Source organism: Columba livia, chromosome 9 (assembly GCF_036013475.1).
Source record: "Columba livia isolate bColLiv1 breed racing homer chromosome 9, bColLiv1.pat.W.v2, whole genome shotgun sequence".
NCBI classification, from domain to species: Eukaryota; Metazoa; Chordata; class Aves; order Columbiformes; family Columbidae; genus Columba; species Columba livia.
In genome coordinates this window covers 1,806,803-1,827,111 of record NC_088610.1, presented here as the reverse complement: position 1 = coordinate 1,827,111, position 20,309 = coordinate 1,806,803, and the positions used below count along the sequence as shown (strand labels likewise).

Below are 20,309 nucleotides of genomic sequence, written 5' to 3'. Positions count from 1 at the left end.
TAAATGTGGTGTAGAGTAAGCCAAACAACCATAAATAATAAATAACTTTATTAAAGAATTCCAGTTGATGTTTCTACGTAGAACAATCTTTTGTGTTTTATTTTTAGAAGGTTGATTTACATAAAGTCATCTGTACTGAGTATTAGCCTCTTTCTGCTATAATTTTATGAAACATTACTGATTATGCATGTATGTATTGTGTTTATCTCAGTAAAACATCGATCAAAATATAAGCTGTCAGATGAATACTATTTTCTGTTAAATATCAACATCTCTCAAATCAAAGATTTCTGAACTTACAACATGAAGACCTTTTCTGCTGTTTATTACCGGAAATTCAAGTGACATACCTGGAAAACACCTCCACAGCCTTATATATTAAATATTGCAAAAATCAACAGTGTGTTCAGGCTGCGGAAGGTCAGGCCCTTGAGTTGTCCCTCGCACTTTCTCAGAGCAGGAGCAGCATACCGTGGATTCAGGGTTCCACAGGCGTCCTCGAGGAAGGTGACCGTGATGTGACATGGCTCCAGCCCGTCCTTCGGTCACCTCAACAGCTCCTGGAACGGCTCCACAGCACCCGCTTACTGCCACTGGTATTGGCTCCAATAATAGTAAGAGAGGCCATTACATTGCACACACAAAGAAACAATGGTCTTTCCCTTGTCAGAGTTCAACAAAAGTACTTCTGATTATTTTTGCATGTTAATAAACGTAGAATTAAATAATCTGAGGAATCTGCAGAAATAGACGATTTAAAGGCTGTTTTAGCCAAGTATTACCTTATCGAGCCTATTCTATTTTATATTATAAATAGTGCCTTTTTTAAGGCTACGCTATGATGTTTTAGCATTGAAATAGATGCTGTAGCACTAATGCTGCAATGTTAGAGTCTACAGAAATTAAATTAGACTACAACGCAGGGACCAATTTGTGTAACAAAACGGCAAATGAATGTAAAACTTCTAACCCAAAGACCCTTCCCGTTCTCAATCCCACAGTTGTTTTTTCTCTAGAAAATCAGAACCTTTAACCAAACAACGTCCAGGGAGGTCAAGTGTTGGATTTAGGATCATTCTACAGCCACTAAAACAGGACACACACAAAATACAAACACGTCATCTCAGCTGAGGGGGAAGTGGTGTAATCATTCATTATCCAGTTCACCTACTGCCTGCTCAACCAATTTCTCCCACATTTTTCTGATTAAGAACTAATAGTTAGAGCTGGGTTTGAGGACACAGTGGTATTATTACAGAATGATCAACAGCTACTACAGAGGATCTTTATGAATTAAAAATAACAGGTCACCTCCAAAGGAAATACACGAAGGATCAGAAATACAAAACTGACAGTCCAGGCACAGAAATTAAGAGATGAAAGCACAGCTTATGAACATGAGAATGCCAATTAACTAAAGTTTAATGGTTTTGTCATTTTAGCATTTCCTCTGACTTTTCTTCATGTTAAATCAACATGAGTCTGGGGATTCTACAACAGTTTACAGTAAGATTTTAGAGGGAGATACAGATAGTGGGTATAGTGTATTCAAATTACTATTAATTGCTGTTGTCACCTAGAAAATTAATAATTATTTCAGCCACACAAAGTGAGATAATTTACTTTCTGTGCAAGTCAGAGTGTGGGAAGAAGTAGCTGCATTATCAGGCTTAATAAAAAGTCTGAGATTGGTGCAGTTGTAGCAGAAAACTCTTGCTAATCAGGGCATTTCTAAAACAAAAAATAGAATGAGTGATAATCCATTAAAGTGCTTTTAAGTAGAAAGTTGTTGGGTTTTTAAGTTTACTGAAACTAGACTGGTTAACCAAGGATCTGGAGTTTTAAAGAACATTTAAAGAACAGTCAGTTGTCAAAGGATGGGAGTAGCAAGGCACGCTAATACTTCAACAAAAAACAGAGATTGGTCAGATATACGTGTATATGCACATATATGAACATAAGCAACGCAGCACCATTATCTTCTCTGAAGAAACTCCATTCAAATGGGGAATGGAAACCGTTTATTTTTTGCTGCTTTTGATGGGGACGTGTGTTCCTCTCACACTGAGATTCTCCGGAGAAGCTCTGTGCTCCCTGGAAGCCGCAAGCGGTTTCTCTCTGAAACAAAAACCAACAATCACAACAGCCGTATGATGTGGGGGGGAGAGAACATACGTTTTGTTAGTTCCTTATGTGGAGGTATAGTTGTGGTAGTGCTGACACAGATTTGCCTCTCCCTCCAAAGCTATTTCTATTGTTACCACCATAGAGGATTAAACCTTAACACAAAGAACCCGGTTTAATGAGTGTGGGGACGCCTACAACATTTGGACATCATTGAGCTAAGATCAGTGGCTTATTTCTCTAGAAAATACACTCATCGTTGTCATGAAGAAATTTTCAAAGTCAAAAATCACTAAATTTCTTCAAAATTGAGTTAACAAAACCCTGCCTTACCCTGTTTATTGTGACACCGTAAGAAAAGGAGGAATAAAATGCCCTTTCTCCTCAGATTGCCAGTAAACACTGTTTGTTCATAACCAGATTGCTTTATAATTGAGTTCTCCTTCTCTTGCGAGTATTTCCATATTCTGGTAGGAAACTACTTTACCTTTTTGACCCATCTTCCTTGGGTATGTGATGAATGCTTCTGTACTTTGGAGCTTCCAAATTGCACCTAGTTCTGGATGGTCTGAACTTCATAATCTCTTTCTGCCACTCTTCATCAAAGGTCTGCGCCTCAGCTGAAACACAGTTACAGTTTATTCTTTATTTTTAATAAATTCAAATAAGATAGGAAAAAAACCCACATGTAATGGAAATTAGAGGGTTTTTTTGAGCTTGTGGTCCCTGATACTCCACATTGCCTGCAAACTATTTCCAGGGGATCTGGAAAAGACAACTCAGTTTACTGAGAGCAGGAGCATAAAACTAAAAAACCCCAAAGTCACTGTGTTGTAAAAGTATATGCACATTTTAACCACGCATCTTAAATATGTATTTTATATTAGCCACAAACATGCAGCAAACGTGAAAAGTCTCTTAAAAGTTTGCTTGAAACCATAATTAAAATTACTTTCAAATACGAGCAGCTGCTGTCCAAGCAAACAGTACCCACTGTATGACAACACATTTTCAACTCTAACCGGTTACTTTAAGTTGTCCAAATTTATATCAACAAGGGAAATTTTATTTGAAGACTTCCCACTTTGTGGAAAACAGCCCCTTTCAAAATGTCTCAAGCCGGAACTTCACAAATTGGTGCGTGAAACAATGTAAAGCCCATCAGAGTTGCACAGAAGGACATACTTTCATCCAAGTTGATGAACTCTTGGTTCAGTTCCTCATCACCGGTCTTGCTGTTCTTTGATTTTTTAATGACATGGGCCCGGTCGTGAATGTGATGGCCAATAGCCATTTTTTCCAGTCCGGTTTCAGAATCTTTAAGTGCTTTTCTTGTCTCCTTAACCTGTGCAAAAAAAGAAAATAATTATCCTTCCAACTAAAAAAAGTTGTTAAAGTAATTAAAAAAAAAAATAAAACTTTCTTCCCCAAGGTTTTTATCTATTTCTTCTGAAAAAGTTTGTTTTTTCAGGCTTTTCCAAGAGTCTCATTTACTGCGTTGGCTGAAAATACACCCAAGCAGCACAGATCAAGTCTATTTTCTTTTTGCCAACAGACAGGAAGATTAAACGAGGACACCTGGAGCTTCTTAAGTAACATACATGTTGTACATTAACTGTTGCGTAAAAAAAAGCCTCGTCTAAATATACTACACGCAGACAAGTCTTCAACCTTCTCCTTCACAAGAACGAGTAACAGCCAATGCCAATATTCTCAGCACCAAGGGACAACTAATTACGAGGTTGTCATGTTGACCGGCTTGAAACCCCGGCAACCACTTATCACATTGTTCACAGGGATATTATTAGAACCTTTTTGATAACCGAGTGTCTGCTCGAGCTCGAACGTATCCCACAGCCAATCGCGCTCGGCGGCCTTTACTTCATGAACCTTGCTGCAGGGTTCAAATTCAAATTCAAATTTCTTAGCAGAATTAGATGCAACAGCTGCGAGGAAGCCGATGAAAGGGCATCTTCAGCTGGTAAGTTACGTAAGGATTTCAAAGTGCCTGAGTCAAGGGCATGATGTGAAGCCATGTTTTGCACAAATAGACCGTCTCTTGCTATCTTGTACATTTTAAATTCTGTCTAAAATATAAGAGGACGATTCATTATAGCAAAGAGAAAGACGTAGGAGACCGCCTTGAAGAATCAGCTGTTCTGGCACTCCATTTTTCCAGTCGATAGGCATACAATTTATTTAGATGTATACTTAGAAGCGTACCAATTACAAGGAAGAAAACAGCACTTTAGCTTAAGAAGCCTTTAATATAGAACAATATTTAAACAGACGTATATTTTTCTAAATTAGAAGAGTAACTGACTCCAGCCAAAAGAACCTGAAGGGAACTGTGGTTTGGCAGAGGTGAACTCCACTCTCTAGAGAGTCCGATAATTACACATCACCTTCTTGGGGCATCTCAGGACTACTTACGCCTCCCGGCGCGGTGCGTGTCTGAGCCGAAGCCTGGAAAACTTTTGGTGGTTCGTCCCCCACTCTGGAGTACGTCATCACGGAGGAGGAGCTGAACGTGTGGGCGTCTGGATGGATGGACAGGTCATCCTACAAGCAATGTAAACTTTTATTAATAAAGGTTAAAACTTGTGGATAATAGGTACTTCTTACAGTATGAAAAAGAATGAACACCCCTCTGAAAAATGACCCCTCAGTCCTGGCACCACAAAACGTGGCCTGTTGGGAAGACACCTTGGCCTTTAGTGTCTCCCCAGCGCAGGAAACGCAACAACAAAGCACTGACAGCAATAAGCAACTCTGCTCCAACGCTTCCCCTGGCATAGTTTAGTGATGAAGATACAACCTAGAGCATCAGTCTTGCCACATCCAGCATATAACAAGGTGTGTGCAGAGTTTGGGTGAAATAGGACTTGAGCAACAATGGTTACAAGCCATTTTACAAGCTCAGTAAAACACAGTAAATACACCCAGCTACACCTAATAGATACCGGTGTTATCTTCAAAGGCTGCGAAGAAAGACACAGCGCTGAAAATATAATCAGAGGCAAGTCTATGTGCAGGGTGGCTTTTAGGTGTTTGAGGTTTTGTGGGGTAGGTGGCCAGTAACAATTTAAACTGCTCCTTCACTTGAGCTGTCAGCCCTGGCAAGAGCCAGAGACCAGATAACTTCGAGCAGTTCTAACCCCTAGAGAATCAAGCACACATTTAATGTGCTGTTATTAGCAAATAATCAGTGACTGCATAGAGAACTATCACCACAATAGCAGCTGGGGAAGAAAACAAACCCAAAACAAAGCCAAGCAAACAAAAAACCCAACAAAACAAAACAGAAAAACAAACCCACCCCCATTTCCTGCTCAAGACTAGTAACCTTTTTCTTAGCAAGACATTCTGAGTAATATTTTTAAATACCTGTTATTCTCCAATACAATTAATTAAAAGAAAACCAAACCAACAACTTACAAATTTCCTTTGCATCTCCAGCATGCTGTTCCTCATATTGGACATCATCCTGTCCATTGCAAAAAAAGGTTCTCCAAAATCTGCATCCTGCTAAAAGAAAAGGCACTGAAATTAAAGCAAAGTCGTCTAATTCTTCAAGTTCTGAAGTAGTTTTGTTTTCTTCTTCATGCAGTTTTTAATGCAAATCAGACCATCACGAAGGTTTCACAGACTGCAATCCACAGACACAGGCAACCCAAAATGCATCTTTTCTAATGAAAAAAGATTGAAATCTAGTATGGGGAGCTTGATTGTTAAGCTGGAGATACTGGAAAGACAGAAGCAAAGGACTTGACGCTCAAATGCCGAAGGAAGTTTACATTGTGGCCAATTTACAATAATTATTTTCATATACCTTCTAACCTAATGAGCTTCTGCTTTAAGAAGTACTATATGACCCTCTATGTGTAATAATCTATTGAAGATCAAATTACCTCTATCATCTAAATGCCTTAATGCATATGGAATAACAAGACAAATGTGGCCCAGCAGACACAGCTGTTCCTTCGCAGTAATAACACACATTACTCATAAAAGGGCAGCGTGAAAAATAAAAAGAGAACTTTAACGTGGTATTTTAATGGCAGCTTAATTACCTGATGCTATAGATGCACTCAACATTCATTTTTTAATTGTTCCATGAAAGCAGAAGATCCAGTGTTGCACAGAGATAATAAGACAGGTTTAGATGCACAGAATTTAATTAGTAGACTCTGTAGCTAATGGCATGTACTGACCACACTGATGAAATCTCCCTTTGGAAGGAAAAAACAACCCAAAACAGAGACAGAAAGTAAGGAAAGGGTGAGGTCTGCCCAGTGACCATCTGGGAAGGCAGCAATACCGTCCCAAACGAGCATCCATCCGAGCAGGTGGGGATAAAGATGATTCTCACCCTCCCTTTCCTCTCCTACTGTGAACTTTTCCTCGGGACCTTCCATTTGTTTCTTGAGTAGCAAGAAATCTGAATCTTCAAGAGCTATCAGCACCTCTGGGCAATAATTATAGACAAATTAGGGCCAGAAAACTGCCTTCTACAGTTAAAAATGACATGACATGGTAATCAGCTGTACTATGGAATTACATGCCATAGATCAGGGGCCAGGGGAGTAAAAGCCACAGCCTGCGTAGTTAATTGCAGACAAACTCTGATTAGCTAATACACTTTTTGCACACAGCAAGTTGCCAATTTGTGCCTCTGAAAAATATAATCAAACAAGTAATACCTTCAGATCTGAAAATTCAAAGACCCATGCTTATTTTTATCTGCTCTGCGAGAGCCACCCTCCAAGCTGCTGGTTTTCAGCCTGAGGACTCTAAAGCATCCCAAAGGAAGGAAAGTGCTCCATGAGGGTCATGGCAATAAACTTGGTTTTGCTCAGGTACTTTTTACAGATCGTGACCAGATATTCCAGACCCCCAAACTCCAGCTGGACACCATTCCAAGCCCCATTCCACAGGTGATGCTCTCAGCTGTGACCAGCGCTACGACCTTGTCGGCATCACGCCCACAAACACCCCAAGGCGCTGGTGTCTGTCTGCAGGCAGCACTTGGTGTCTGGAGTCTCTATCCAGGGATTATTCAACTTATATCCATCACAGATCACGCACCGACAGATACATCACCAAGCAGAACAGCCAGCTGCTAAGCAGTAACTTTTCCAATCATGCCATCAGCCTATTTAGTCTACCCCAGCATTTCCTTTTAATAAGGAAAAATTAATCTTGAATTATATTGTTCCATGTATCTAAACACCAACAAAAGCAGCTTGCAAGCACATTGTCCATGCTTTAGTTATGCAGACAGCGTCCACACACAAGGATTCTTGCTCCTGGGATACCAACCATTCTCCCAAAGCCTGCAAAGGGCATGAGGGAGCAGCTCGTTGCCTGCAAGAAAAAGGAGCAGCGACTTTTAGTCATTATACCTGTTATCAGACACAGCAGAAGTAACTTCCATAGCACTTCCAGATGCAGCAAGTGATGTTAAACACTTCCAATCAAATAAAAACACTCACGAGGACCCTCATAGTGTGCTAGGACAATGTAATACAGAGTAGTTTCATAATATATAAAATATATTAATGATATTGGAAAGTAACAGCTGTTACCACATTTAATAAGTTATATTCATATCTATGTACTAGAAGCACTTGAAGCTACAAGTTGAGAAACGTTTGTGTAGCATAGTAACCTTTGTACTAAAATGAGTTAAAACTGGCACATGCTTCAGAGATCACCCACTTCTCCAAAAACACTTCAAATCACAAATCAATAGTCACTTTAATGAATATTTATGCAACTAAATTCCAGAGGGCTGGCAAACAATTTTAGAGCTTGAAAAATGAAGTGATGCAGCTGACCTGTCCACAAGCACCCTTTATGTATTACAAGAGATTGATGTAAATATAAAAGATATTTCTGTAAAATATCCATACATCCCTCACGATAAACAAAATTAAGTCTAACTTGTCAGCACTTTCAAAGGTCATTGCAAAGAAATTCTGGGTAAATCTATCATCATACACAGAACTGCCTGAAGACAAATCCCCCAGGAGCAAATTATATTCTTCTGCAGTTGTATAAATAGATGTAGCTATAAACACTGGCAAATACAGGTCCTGTTTGACCAGCTGATACTGAATATCCCTATATGACAGGGCAACGAGACGCTGGAAAACAAATTGCTGTTTCCAGGAAACTAAGACTGCAGAGTTATATAAAAACCTGCCTAAAGACAGACTGGCCAGACAGAAGTACCAAACACTATTACAGTAATTTTAAGTTAAAAAAAGGAAGAAATTAGCCAATTCTTGAATACCTTCATGAACCCTTTCAGATTGCATTTCTGGCTAATATGTACTGACAGAAAATAGTATTATATTTTTTCAATATATATCAAATGCAAAGGGATATCCTCAGAAATAAAGTTGCTGATCATTAAAAAAATATAAACACTGTTTCTTAACACACACTGAAGACTGAAATAGTCACCCAATATATAGGGCAATCAGATGCCCAAAGAAAACTTAATGACAGCATCTTTCAAGATGTTTTACCCCATTCCTCCTGCTCATACCCTTTCCTTCTTCCCTCCCTCCAAAAGCCTAAAAACTGACACCGCAAACCTGCTTCAGAAAGGAAAAGCAGTTTCAATCCGAATGCCACATTGATGCACATTGAGTTGGTGCAAAAAATTCTGTTCCTTGCAAAGGACTTCTAGGCATTCCAGGGTTTACTTAGACAACTATGATCTCAGTAATCAGTATGGGCAATTTTAACAGTGTATTTTACATGGTGGTAAAGATTTCCATCTTTCCCTACATAAAGAACTAATTATTTAAGGTGTCTGAATAATTTCTGGAGGGAAACCAGTCAAAGCAGTTTGAGACTACAAGGCGGCTCAAGTAATGGGTGCGACTCTTCTGTGACATCTGACAGCTCTCAGGTGAAACGTGAGGCACATCAAAAGATACTGGCAAGATTATAGCAGGTGCGGAATTCTTTTGTGCTTATCAAAATAACACAGCGCACTTGCACCTTAACTTCTTTCTGTAACCACAGATAAAGGTTTTCTGTGTCTATCGTTTATCCCTCACTGCCAAGAACAAGGGATGCAAACCCCTAAGCTATTAGGGTAAGGCTTAATAGATTATTTTTCTAAAGGAAAAGTCTCATCGGGGTTTAGGCAGCTACTAAAGCAAGGCCTAAGAATCTACTGCAGCAGATCATGCCCTAATTAGACCCAGCAGCATCTATATTTGAAACTAACTGGCAACGTATGAGCACGGAGGAAAGAATCTGACAGTTCCCCTTTTGACTTGTAGGTGCTAGTCTGTGTTTCAGCCATGTTTATTAAGCTCTGACTATCTAGGTTTGAACAACCCCCAGCAAATCTGGCCGAGTTCCACACGCCCTTGTCATCTGTCTTGTCTTCCAACTGTTTTTTAAAAATCAGGTGTGATTCATTAAAGTCAGAGATCACTCAGCTGCAAAATATTTAGCCTGGCAGAGGGAAACAACCAACTTCAAACATATATCCTTTCTAAATACAGCAATTAGATAAGGTTTAGCTACAGAAGCGTAAGATATAATTGTCCCACATGCCCAGGGAGTCGCATAGATACTTTATGTAAAACATAGGTCACTGCCAACTTCTCAGTTTCAGGCTGTAATTCACAGAAATACCAGGTTTCGTACCAATTTTCCTGATCTTTAATCACTGTTTTATCAAGAAGAAACATTAAGAATCAGACCCAATACAGAACGTGAAGCTTTTATTCACAGTTGCAAAGTTGAAAGAGGGTTTGAAATGTCTGTGTAGATACTATTTAGGTGGCTGAAACACAAGTTCGTGTTAAGTCAAACTAACATAAACTAAACACAAGATACTAGAGTGAAGGCACAAACATCCCAAGGTACCTTTTCAAGTGAGCGAAAAAGGAAGCGTTCAGAGAAGGCTGTGTCATTTGGCTTAGTTTATTTCATTAAATATTGTATATTCGATGTTCAATAACATACAGACTTGTCACTAGCCCTAACACAAGTTTGTCAGTGTTAAGTAATAGGCCATTAAGGAACCAAGAGAGAGATTGTGCACCTTTTACTCAGCAATGGAACAATTTGGCCAAGGCTGCAATAGCTGAGCCAAGCCTTGGTTTCCACTGGACCAAATTTAACAGACATGGAAATGGGAAGCCAACTATATTACCAGTAAATGTAAATTCCATGTAGCAATCCTTGGAGATTAAGAAAATACTTACTCTGCGATTTCCTCTTCGAGCAACCTGAGAGTCCTGGCGCACTCTCCGATCTCCTGTTCTCTCCCCACCATCTGTTATGCTGAGAAATGGATCTCGGCCAAAAGGATCAGAAAAGCTTCTCATCATCTGCCGCATGTACTCATGGTGTGCAGCAAACGGATCGCTGAAAAAGAGACATTTCGCATAGAAGGTCATTGCGGTTTATTCCAAGCTATGTAAAATGGCTCCGAAATTTTTGAAACTCAGTTTTTTAAATCATTCCATATGGTTCTTTATTATTAAAATTCTTTATGTTAATAGGACCCAACTGGGCCGTCTCCTGTTCCTCCCAAACTCTCATTTCTTTCGCTTCTCTTCCACCTCTCAGGTTGGTTGGGTGTTTTAGTCCTTTTGTCTTCTCCTCGCCCTCCTGTACTCTCAGGTGTCCGTGGTGCTTTTTCTCCTCCCTCATATTCTCCAAAACTGTTCCATCCTTAGCAAACATAGGCTGGGAAGATGGCTGCAATCTCCCAGGAACTAGAAAGCCTACATGGCCCACATTTTATCCATCACTACATCTACCTCCAACCCCTGATATTGAAATATTTCCCCCCCCCTCCTTTTTTCACTTTCATCTTCCAAAGCTTAGCACAGAACCACTCACTGAACTCATCATGTCCTACTGGATTTCCTACCCTCACCCCTCAAATGGGCTGCTCCCATTCTATTTGCCATCCTCCTTGATGCACATGCTCAAAAATGTATACTAGCCTCTAAATTCAAGCCAGCTCCATCTCCTTTAGTCACCCACTATTGCATCTTTGCCTTCCCTTTCCTCCCCCTCCACAAATGAAGTTCTTGCATTCCTTTGCTTAGGAAGAAAGACTTACTGGCTTTTTGCTTCCCTGTTAGTTTTCCCCCCTCTTCTCTTTAAATACTCAACCTACAGAACCCCACCAGTAATCCCAAAGCTTGGCTTGCAGCTGGAACATGAAGTTGCTCTCCACTTATGCTCAACTCTTGGCATTCTCTAATTGGGACAGGAACTTCATATTTTTAACCAAGGCCAAAAGAGGAGCAAAACATGATTTTGCCAGAAGCACAATATATGATCAGTACTGTTGCCTGTGGTCTACAGCTACAAATTATTACTTCATACAAAAAAAATGCTTCATTTCCTCCCTTCACCTCCAGTCTCATTTTTCCCTTTGCTATTTCACTGAAAGGCACTTTATTAGGCTTAATCATTGTCCAGGTATGTTTACATAGGTGTAATAACACCTCATCTTCCTTCCAAGCAACGTCCCAACATTCCCCAGACACCTCCTGCCCTCGTTGTCCCCAGGACACCACAACCCTTCCCATCACATCTCATGTCTCCATGCAGAAAAGCTCCAGGCTGTTCCTGACTTTTGCAATACCTGATCCTCTCTTGAAACTCTTCCCAAACAGCTTTTCTCCCTCCACCCCTTACCGCCAGTCCCGTGAAACCCAGTTTCCACACCACGTGGCCACTCTGATCTCTCTGCTTTGTACTCTTTTCTTGTGCCAAAGTTACATTTATTAATTTTTCTTTTAAGTGAAAAAGAAATAAGGTTACAAACCTAATGCTGGATTATTTCCCAAACAAGATTTTTTAACATAACAATATCCCTTTAAGCTACACACATACTTCACTCTCTCCAGTGCACAACAGACTGTTATAGTTCAGAATTAGTTAGACCACTGTCGTTAAGCAGACCCTAATCTACCCCACTCACATGACTGCTGGCTTTCATTTCAGTCCTAACACGATAAGCAGCTCCCACACAGCAAGTGTCCCCTTGCTTTTCACAGGATGAAGAACAGATGGAAAAAGTCACTGCACGAGCCAGGCTGAAGAAAGCACAAACACTACCACAGCGTATTCTTCCATCAAATCTATTTTGACACCAAACTTCTGATAGGCTTGGTTATAAAAACACAAATAAATATGAAGTGTGTTCCACCAGTAATTTATGGATAACAAAGTTTTTCCCAGCCCCTTCCAGTTCAAAGTAAGTAGGACACTCATAAGTTACCCATAACACATCATAAACAAAACAAGATTTCATAGATTTAATGCAGATCAGAAAAAGTGGTTGAATTTAGTGTACATAACATGCTGTAATAGATCTCACCTGACATAAAATAATGTTTCATCCCTTGTGAAATTGGTGTTTTTTTTGCCTTATTTCAATTTCTTTGGCAACTCCTCTTGGCCATTCACCCTCCCCTACACCCATTTAATACACTCATACCTGTGTCTAAAACTGTGGGTTGTTTTTGTTGGAAAAAATGAAAGGTTTATGAAACAATTTAAAAAGACTAGCTTCTTATAACATTATGAGAGACAGGGAAGTAAGATATATACTGTGGATTGCCAGATTTAGGAACAGAAGTGAGGCCTCCCCATTCCCTAGGGATATTTCAGAGAGCTATTCAGAAAATGATCTAGTGTTGTCAAGCCTCAAAAGAAATACCACAATTTCAGTATGCTCTAAAACAGGGGAAAAACAATGGAAAGTGATCACAGAACCTGCCCAGAATACAAGGGGTCCAGGGAACTAAACCTACTGCCTTGATGGCTCTGATGATTGAAACTCAAATCATAGCTACAAAAGGAGTAGGTCACTCTTACAAAATATATGTATATGTATATAAAACAAGTAAAAGTCTCTCCAGTAAAGATGCAAGACCTTAAGCCCTTTGCTCAAATCACAGATTTTATGGGATGGCAACAGGTGGAGAGAGCACTCTAGTTTAAGTAAGTACCATTGATCACACCTGACTTAAAATCTCACCTTTTTTAAGGGCGGGGGGAGATCCTTTCGATGACACAGCCATGACTGCTGCACATTACCATACCATAAAAGTGATGGGGACAACGAAATGAGGTTCCATAAGGGGTTTACGCACAGAATTTATGCCCTTCGCATATTAAGCACCAGAACTTCATTTTTCAAAACCAAGTTCTGAATGGAGTTTCGGCTGAACCCCTTCCCAGAGTGGTATAGTAAAGGTATAATGTTACTCCTTACTTCAGTGTATGTTTCTGGTCAGTTGAAAAATCAGTGGCCTGGAACAATACATTCAGTTTATTATTTTTGAAAACAGAACTTCATAACAAATGCGCCTTTTTTATTTTAAATGAGGAAGTTATGCAAGCCTGAGGTTGCGAAATCACACTGGAGATAACACCTGGAACAAGGGAAAAAAATAAGTCTGTGGATTGGTGCATTAATACCAGAAGCCAAGTGCGCTTGGCAGCAGAGACGCAGCTTGTGCACCTGCCCAGGCTGCTCGGGGTGAACCTCGGCTGCTCACACACCCCAGCACTATTCCCAGTTAGGCAGCCAAAATCTCTCCTTGTGAGGCAACAGAAGCTTATTATTACACTATTTTGGAAGCTAATCTTATCTGAAGTAATAAGCTGATTTCCTTAACTATATGCAAAACAGATTTACAAGGCCAACGCCAAGAAAATTAATCTCAGTCTCATCTCTTTCACACACACTCCTTTCCTCTCTCTTCTGCAATCTCTTTTTCCCTATGATTTTAAACTGCATCAGTGCCTACAATAAACAACAATAAAAGGAAAGCAACTAGTATCTCAAAAGCACGCTGCAAATTACTACAAACAAGACTTAATTTCCATTATTATTTTAATTTTATGCAGAAGATTTGATTAGCGAAGTTTTCTGCACAGTATATCCTGCATATTCCTAAAAACCGAGCGTACTAACCCATCCTGCACAGCTTTAGAACCTCTCCCACCACCAGGAACAAGCTTTTGCAGCAGATTCTCCTTTAAGAGGTAGGAACTCAGCCTCAGCTGGAATATCCTGTAACTAAGAGATACAGTCAACAAACCCACATCACAAGGCCCCATGCGTTACCCTTCCTCACCCACACTGCCCCTTATCTTTGCTTGCAATTAAGCTCCACACAGTAAGTACCGCACCTTTAGAAAAACTAAGAGTTCTCCAATCCCACTTCAGTTCCTGACAAAGCTCAAACTGGGGCCAGAATTGATACTTCAGCAGTTTTTGGGGAGCATTTGCACAACGTGCTATTTAGATGTAGGTTCGAGTGGCAAAAGATTCCCACGGGAAATAAACTTGAACACATGGACGTACTCTATAGAAATAGAGTATAGAAACCAAAACCCCACATTTGCTGAGCTAAAGCACCAACATCCACTCGGGAAAGGAGAACAAGGAGACAGAGTTCGCCTTTGCTGATCTCACACAAGGTTTTAATGCACGAACACCTGGTGGTGTCTTTAGGGGATGTATCGACAACAGGAGCTCAGGAACAATCTACAGGAAAAAATACAAACAAACAAAAAACCCACACCAAACAGAAAAGCTAAAACATCCAGCACCTGCCCACTTCTTAAAGAAACTAAAAGAAAAACAAAATCAAGAAACACAAACCAACAGAGACGTAGATTTCTCATTCGATGTCACAATGAAATTAGCATTACGTTCTTCACGGTGCTATGAGAGTAAAAACCGCAGGCGTTACTGAGGAGGGGAGTAAGAGACAAGACCCTGGTATTTAAAATCACCGGTAACAATGTAAACCCCGACATTTGTTTGGGGTAACCGGAGGAGTGGGGCTGTGACCCCACCGCCCGTTACCCCTCACAGACCCGCGACCCCCGCGCCCACAGGCGCCTCGACGCGCTCCCTCAGGCGGCGTTTCCCCCGACCCCTCACCCCGACCCAGCAGAGGCCGCCAGCCCGGCCCGTGCCCTCACCGGAAGAACGGATCCTCCTCGAAGCAGCGGCCCAGACCCCCGAACATGGCTGCAGCTCCCGCCGGTCTGAGCCCCACCGGCCCCGCCAGCCCCTCACGGCGGCGCCCGCCGCCCCACGTGACACCTCCCGGCGCCGCCATTGGCCGCGGCGAGCAGGGCGGGGCTGCCCGCGCGCCGCCGTTGCCGTGGCAACCGGCCGCACCGCGCGTTCCCGCTCCAGAAGGTTCGCGGCCCGGTGGGGAGCGGCGATCGGCCCGCGCGGGGAGCCCCACACTGTCCCCGGGCTCCCGCTCCCCCGGCCTGGCTTTGCCGGTCGGCCCGTCCCGGCGAGCAGGCTCGGCCTCCAGCCCGGCGCCCGTCAGGCGGGTCGGCGCTGTCAGCGCGGCACAGGCCGCTATCCCGACCTTGGCAATTAATAAAAAAAAAAAAAAAAATAAAGTATTTTTTCCAGTAGATGGCAGTAAAATAAAGGGACCGTGCTGTGCGAGGCTGGAAACGAGGCGTTTGGCTGAGCGGGAGCAGCGGCACCTCAGTGGAAAACACCAGGGCCTGAGGTAAAACCCGCCAGAAACGGCTGTTGAGAGAAATACAGCAGCGGGGAAAACTGAATATAAGGAAATTGGACCGCAGTCGCTGCTCTGGCTGCGGGTGGCCGTCAGGATCACCTTTCCCACCAGCCAAGTACGAGGTGTATCCGATTTCTGAGGCTTTACAGAAGGTAAAAGCGCTTGGTTCTGTATTGCTGGACCACAGCGGCTCTGTGAGGTGAGGATCACTGGTTGAACTGGAAGGGAAAAAGAGCCTTTTGTCTTCTTGGCAGAAACCCCTCAGCAAACCCTGTCATCAGAGGGAGGCTTCAGTTACAGAATGGAACAAATACACGGGGAGTGTTATCTGGGTTTCCTGAAGAGCCGAGTGGTTGTGAACATGTAGGGGTGTGTGTAAGAACTGTGGTTATATATAAACTCACTTCTGTGGTTATATATAAACGGGTTTCGAAGAACTAGGGTTGTAGGAATCTCACCTTCATTCTTCATAAAATGGGAGAACTGTGGAGAAGAACGTTGGTGTGTTTGGGAAATTTCTCTTGCCACGTTTATTGGGGCTATGAGCTGGGGGGTTTCTCTCTTGTGTCTCCTGTGAGAGGCAGGTCAAGGCTCTGCCTTCCTCACATTTCTTTCAATATCCCACTTTTTAGGGGGATTAGAGAGCATCGGAGTGTTTATACAGTATTTATATATTTATATAGCAGTCGTGAAAGCGGTTCCTTCGTTCCAATAAGCTCCATCATGCTGCAGAAGCAGCTCTGCTGATATTTGGCCCAAAGTGGACAACTGACATAAAAGATGAATGAATGGAGCCGGCAATATTTTTGAAAAATATCTGTAATCGGGTGAGCATTGATTTTGCTGTCTCCTGATGTAGACTTCTCTTTAGATCCCGGCGAGTGCTGATATTGCAGCCTCAAGATGCACTCCAAGTTGGAGCGGTTGTTATGGTGAAAATGTTTATAGTGACTGACTGGTGGGCAGGGAAGCGTGACAGAAACCGGGTTCCCCATTGATTACCCAGGTGGAGTCTGTGAACTGTTGGTCCATTTCTGATGAAAGATTAGCAAATAAAACAAATCAGGCTGTGGTCATGGAAGTGAACTCCGGTGCTTTGGGGCTGTTTATAACGAAATCTTGTGCCGGTTATGATGTTAGCAAACAACTTGTTTATTGTTCAGAGGCAGAATTCAAGCGTTGTTTCAAACCACACGCAAAAATATTAAAAAGTTGTAGTAATATAATTCTCTGCACTGTAGTTAGCCTTTCAATCCATAGATTTTAAAGGTCTTTAAAACTCCTCTGAAGCTGGAGTGTATTCATACCAGAAATGCAATAAGCAGGAGCTTTACCGTAGTGATTTATTAATTACTTGTCATCGTATTTTGATTAATAGACAGAAGCTCTGGATCAATTTGAGTTTGCTATTATAGCAGTTCATTAATATCCATGACATGGAATGCTAGAACATTGACTTATTACTCATTACAAGCCAGCAAAGTGAGTTTTCTTTAAAGTAATTAGCATGTCAAATACAAAATCCTCCAAATTCTTATTCTCCTGGAGCTTTACCTTCTCAAAATGTTTGTTGCAGTGTGGTTAACTTGTTTGCAGTCTTCTACCAAAACCTGAGTATACTTTTACAGTATGTATTGACATTTTCTGAACACTGATGCAAACCAAACTACAAGTTCCGTGAGTGGAGCCTTTGGATGAACTTGACCTCGTGAAAAGAAACCTGTTCTGTACGATGGAACAGGAACGTGGAGCCTTCCGACAGCTCTGCCGAGTCTCTCAGATCATCTACAGTTTGCTGTTCCATTTTATGCCAACTCCAACTCCAAAAGATGAAATTTCTTTCCCCGTCAGAGCTCTGGATGACTGTGCGGATAACTAAGCAACGCGAGTTGTAGTTATTGTTAATTTTTGGGCTGCTGGTGGGAAGATGGGCCCCGTTAGAAGTGAGCTCATTACGAGCGGCTCGCTAACGCGATCAAGTCAGTGCTCTGTTTGCACAGAGTGCTATCTCTAATTGCTCAGGCCTTCTTAGGGTTTGTGTCTGCTCGAGTTAGATTTCTTTTGTGCAGATAAAAAGACTTCTGTAAGAAATCACCTCGGTGCTGCAGCACTGTCAGTCTGGAGGGCATCTCCGATGAGATTAATGATGTCTGCCTTAATATAAGAAAACTTTGCATAAATGAGATTATGGTTTCTGCTGAAACCTGCCAACTCTTATTCATTTGCAGTAAATATTATCTTTAATTAAAAGTTTTAAGGTATCTTGTTCCTGAACTAATGAGATCTACAGTGATTTCCCTTAGGAATTAATTTACCTTCTTAATTCTTATTCATTTTGGTGATACGACTATTTAAATCTGATTCAGACTTCAGAGCTTTGTTGAACATATTCATGTAGAACAAAAGGTCATTTTGCCATATTGACGTTTTGTTGGTATTTATAATTCTCTGTTCTCTCTCGATTCCGAAGATACATGTTGAGGTTCCTGCCCCAAACATTTTCTACTGACACTTCTTCATGCCGAGTGCCTCTTCTCCACAACTATTCCGCTTTAGCTTATGTTTTTGGTTCCATCCAGAGTACAAATCAATCACAGCAATGCTGAAAAAAGATCCTGATTGTGATCAACTTAATTTAGAATAGCACCGCTATGTAAAATATACTAAAATATGTGGAAAACATTTGGCGCAGTTGCTGAGAAATACAGGGATATTCCTGCCTTTACATCTGGGTCGTCATCAGCTACAGCTTCTCTACAAGGATTATTTTTAACCAGTGGGGATGCTTAACACTTGGAGGTGAAAATTGCATTCCTGTGTACATGTTTCAATAGGCAAAGCGCCAGCCAGCAACTGGTTTGTGCGAACCAGAGCCAGAACCCCTTTTCAGATTGTACACCAAAGGACAATTTCGCGAGCTGGATTTTAAAACGGGTTGTTATTGTAACTAAATCACAAGGTTCCCTTGTTTTAAAAATAAATACAAGAAGAAGAATAAATAATCCGTAGTTCATTATCAGGAGGGTTTTCTATGGAAACCTGATCAGAATCATGACACGTCCCCTCAGTTGTTGGTGCTCGAAGGTGCCGGGTCTGACACTGCTGAAACCAGATGGTTTAAAAGCGGCGTAATTACTCTAATTAAGTACGCGGAGGAAGACAGGAGTAAAAATATCAGTTTTGACCGGAGGTTTTTCTGTTCTTGCCTGTGATGATATACAGAAAACCTCTCCAGAAGTATATTGTCAGCGTTGAGTAGATAAGTTGAACCGTAATTTATATAAGAAGCAAACTGGGGAAGATGAATTCCTGCTTTTCTGTCTTTTCCTATTATACCAAAATTTTCTATCTTCCCACTCAGGAATTTGTGCCGGAAAACATTTCTGTGTCCACTTTGGGATCTGTATTTTATTAGGAAATGGCTTGAAAAGCTCCTGCTCTGTCTTTGAAGTTGATTTTTTTTTTTAAATGGACTGTTATACAGACTGCAGTAGAAACTCGTGGCTGCAGGAGGTTCCTCAGCCGGTTCTCGCACCACCGTGGGTAAGAAAAGGGTTTTGTGGCCTCAGAGCATGTGCTGGGACGAGCTATATATAGGATTGTCACCCGCTTCTACAAGTTGTTGCTAACCTTCCATTTATAACTTACTCGCAGACCAACTTCCTCCCATCACACACAAATTAGAGGGTTATCAATAATGTATGAACTAATAAATAATGCTCGTGTGCTGTTGTCAGGGCAACAAACGCCATTCGGGCTGCAAGAGAGCTCCCCATGTCGTGGCAAGTGCATTTGAAGTTCTCCATGTCTGTGAGGCTTCGGCAGAGGAAAACAATGACATTTCTTTGTGTCTCCTTGAGGCAGCTGATGGAGCTGGTGAAGTATATTCTGACTTACAGAAACATGAGAGATCTGCTCCCTTTTAAAAATCAGTATTTAATTTTACTTATTTAACAGCCGTTTACCAAATATCGATATAAACAACGTAGGAATTGCCAGGCTGGGTTACCTGGTACATCTGCAAGGTGTCCAGTGTCTTATGTATGAGTTACCAGGTCGAGATGTTTTGTAAGAACCTTCTAGAAGGTGCCCAGGAGCTGGATGTGACCAGCACCATCTGTCACACAAACTCATCCCCAAGACCTGCAGAGTAAGCTTTTGTTTCTTTTAAAAACTGTGTGGATGTTACTTTTCCAATAACGTGCACAAGCGATGATCCATTGGAGAGCGTCTAAGGTTTTGGCTTTAATTATATTGTGTAGTATTGAATTCCCGAGCTTAATTTTTCATAAAGTGAAACAGCATTTCTTGTAATTAGCCCTGATTTTGTGACCTTTCTGTCTTCTGGTCTTGTTTTTGTTTAACAAATATACATATTCTTAACAAAAAAAAATTAAAACCCCACAACGTAACAAAACCCAGTCAAGAGCCGCCCCAGTGGGAGCGTTTATTGTCGATTCCAGGATCTGGTCCAAAAATAATGTTTGTTTCAATGTGCTCTGTTGCCATCATGTACAGCACCTATTGATTTATAAAAACTTTGGCAGCACACATTAAATATGAGGGAGCCCAGGGAGTTTTGTTCCTGAGTTACCTCAGGAATTTGCAGCTGTCTCA

General features: G+C 41.4%; 1 protein-coding gene across 4 annotated transcripts; it reads right to left on the bottom strand.

The window, feature by feature from the left end:
* Window positions 1-31: 31 nt before the first annotated feature.
* Window positions 32-15,302, bottom strand: MLF1 (myeloid leukemia factor 1). Of its 4 annotated transcripts, none has more exons than XM_065073419.1 (8): window positions 15,127-15,302; window positions 10,365-10,527; window positions 7,447-7,491; window positions 5,563-5,652; window positions 4,558-4,686; window positions 3,310-3,469; window positions 2,612-2,744; window positions 32-2,118 (listed from the first exon to the last, which is right to left on the bottom strand). In XM_065073419.1, exons 1-8 carry the CDS (start codon window positions 15,264-15,266, stop codon window positions 2,022-2,024), a joined length of 957 nt encoding a protein of 318 aa, XP_064929491.1. In that variant the 5' UTR covers window positions 15,267-15,302; the 3' UTR covers window positions 32-2,021. The 4 variants fall into 4 exon arrangements, with proteins under 4 accessions (XP_064929491.1, XP_064929492.1, XP_064929493.1 ...); XM_065073420.1 differs by having other exon boundaries at window positions 5,563-5,649; XM_065073421.1 differs by lacking the exon at window positions 7,447-7,491.
* Window positions 15,303-20,309: the final 5,007 nt, after the last annotated feature.

What these genes read in the sequence shown, in the direction of transcription:
- MLF1 (XM_065073419.1), bottom strand. Translation starts at nt 15,266, where the DNA reads ATGGCGGCGCCGGGAGGTGTCACGTGGGGCGGCGGGCGCCGCCGTGAG. An exon ending in CTCGAAGAGGAAATCGCAGA is followed by an intron (nt 7,492 to 10,364) that starts GTAAGTATTTTC and finishes TTTTTCTTGCAG; the next exon opens with GCAACGAGCTGCTCCCTCAT. An exon ending in AAGGAAGATGGGTCAAAAAG is followed by an intron (nt 2,119 to 2,611) that starts GTAAAGTAGTTT and finishes TTTTTGTTTCAG; the next exon opens with AGAGAAACCGCTTGCGGCTT.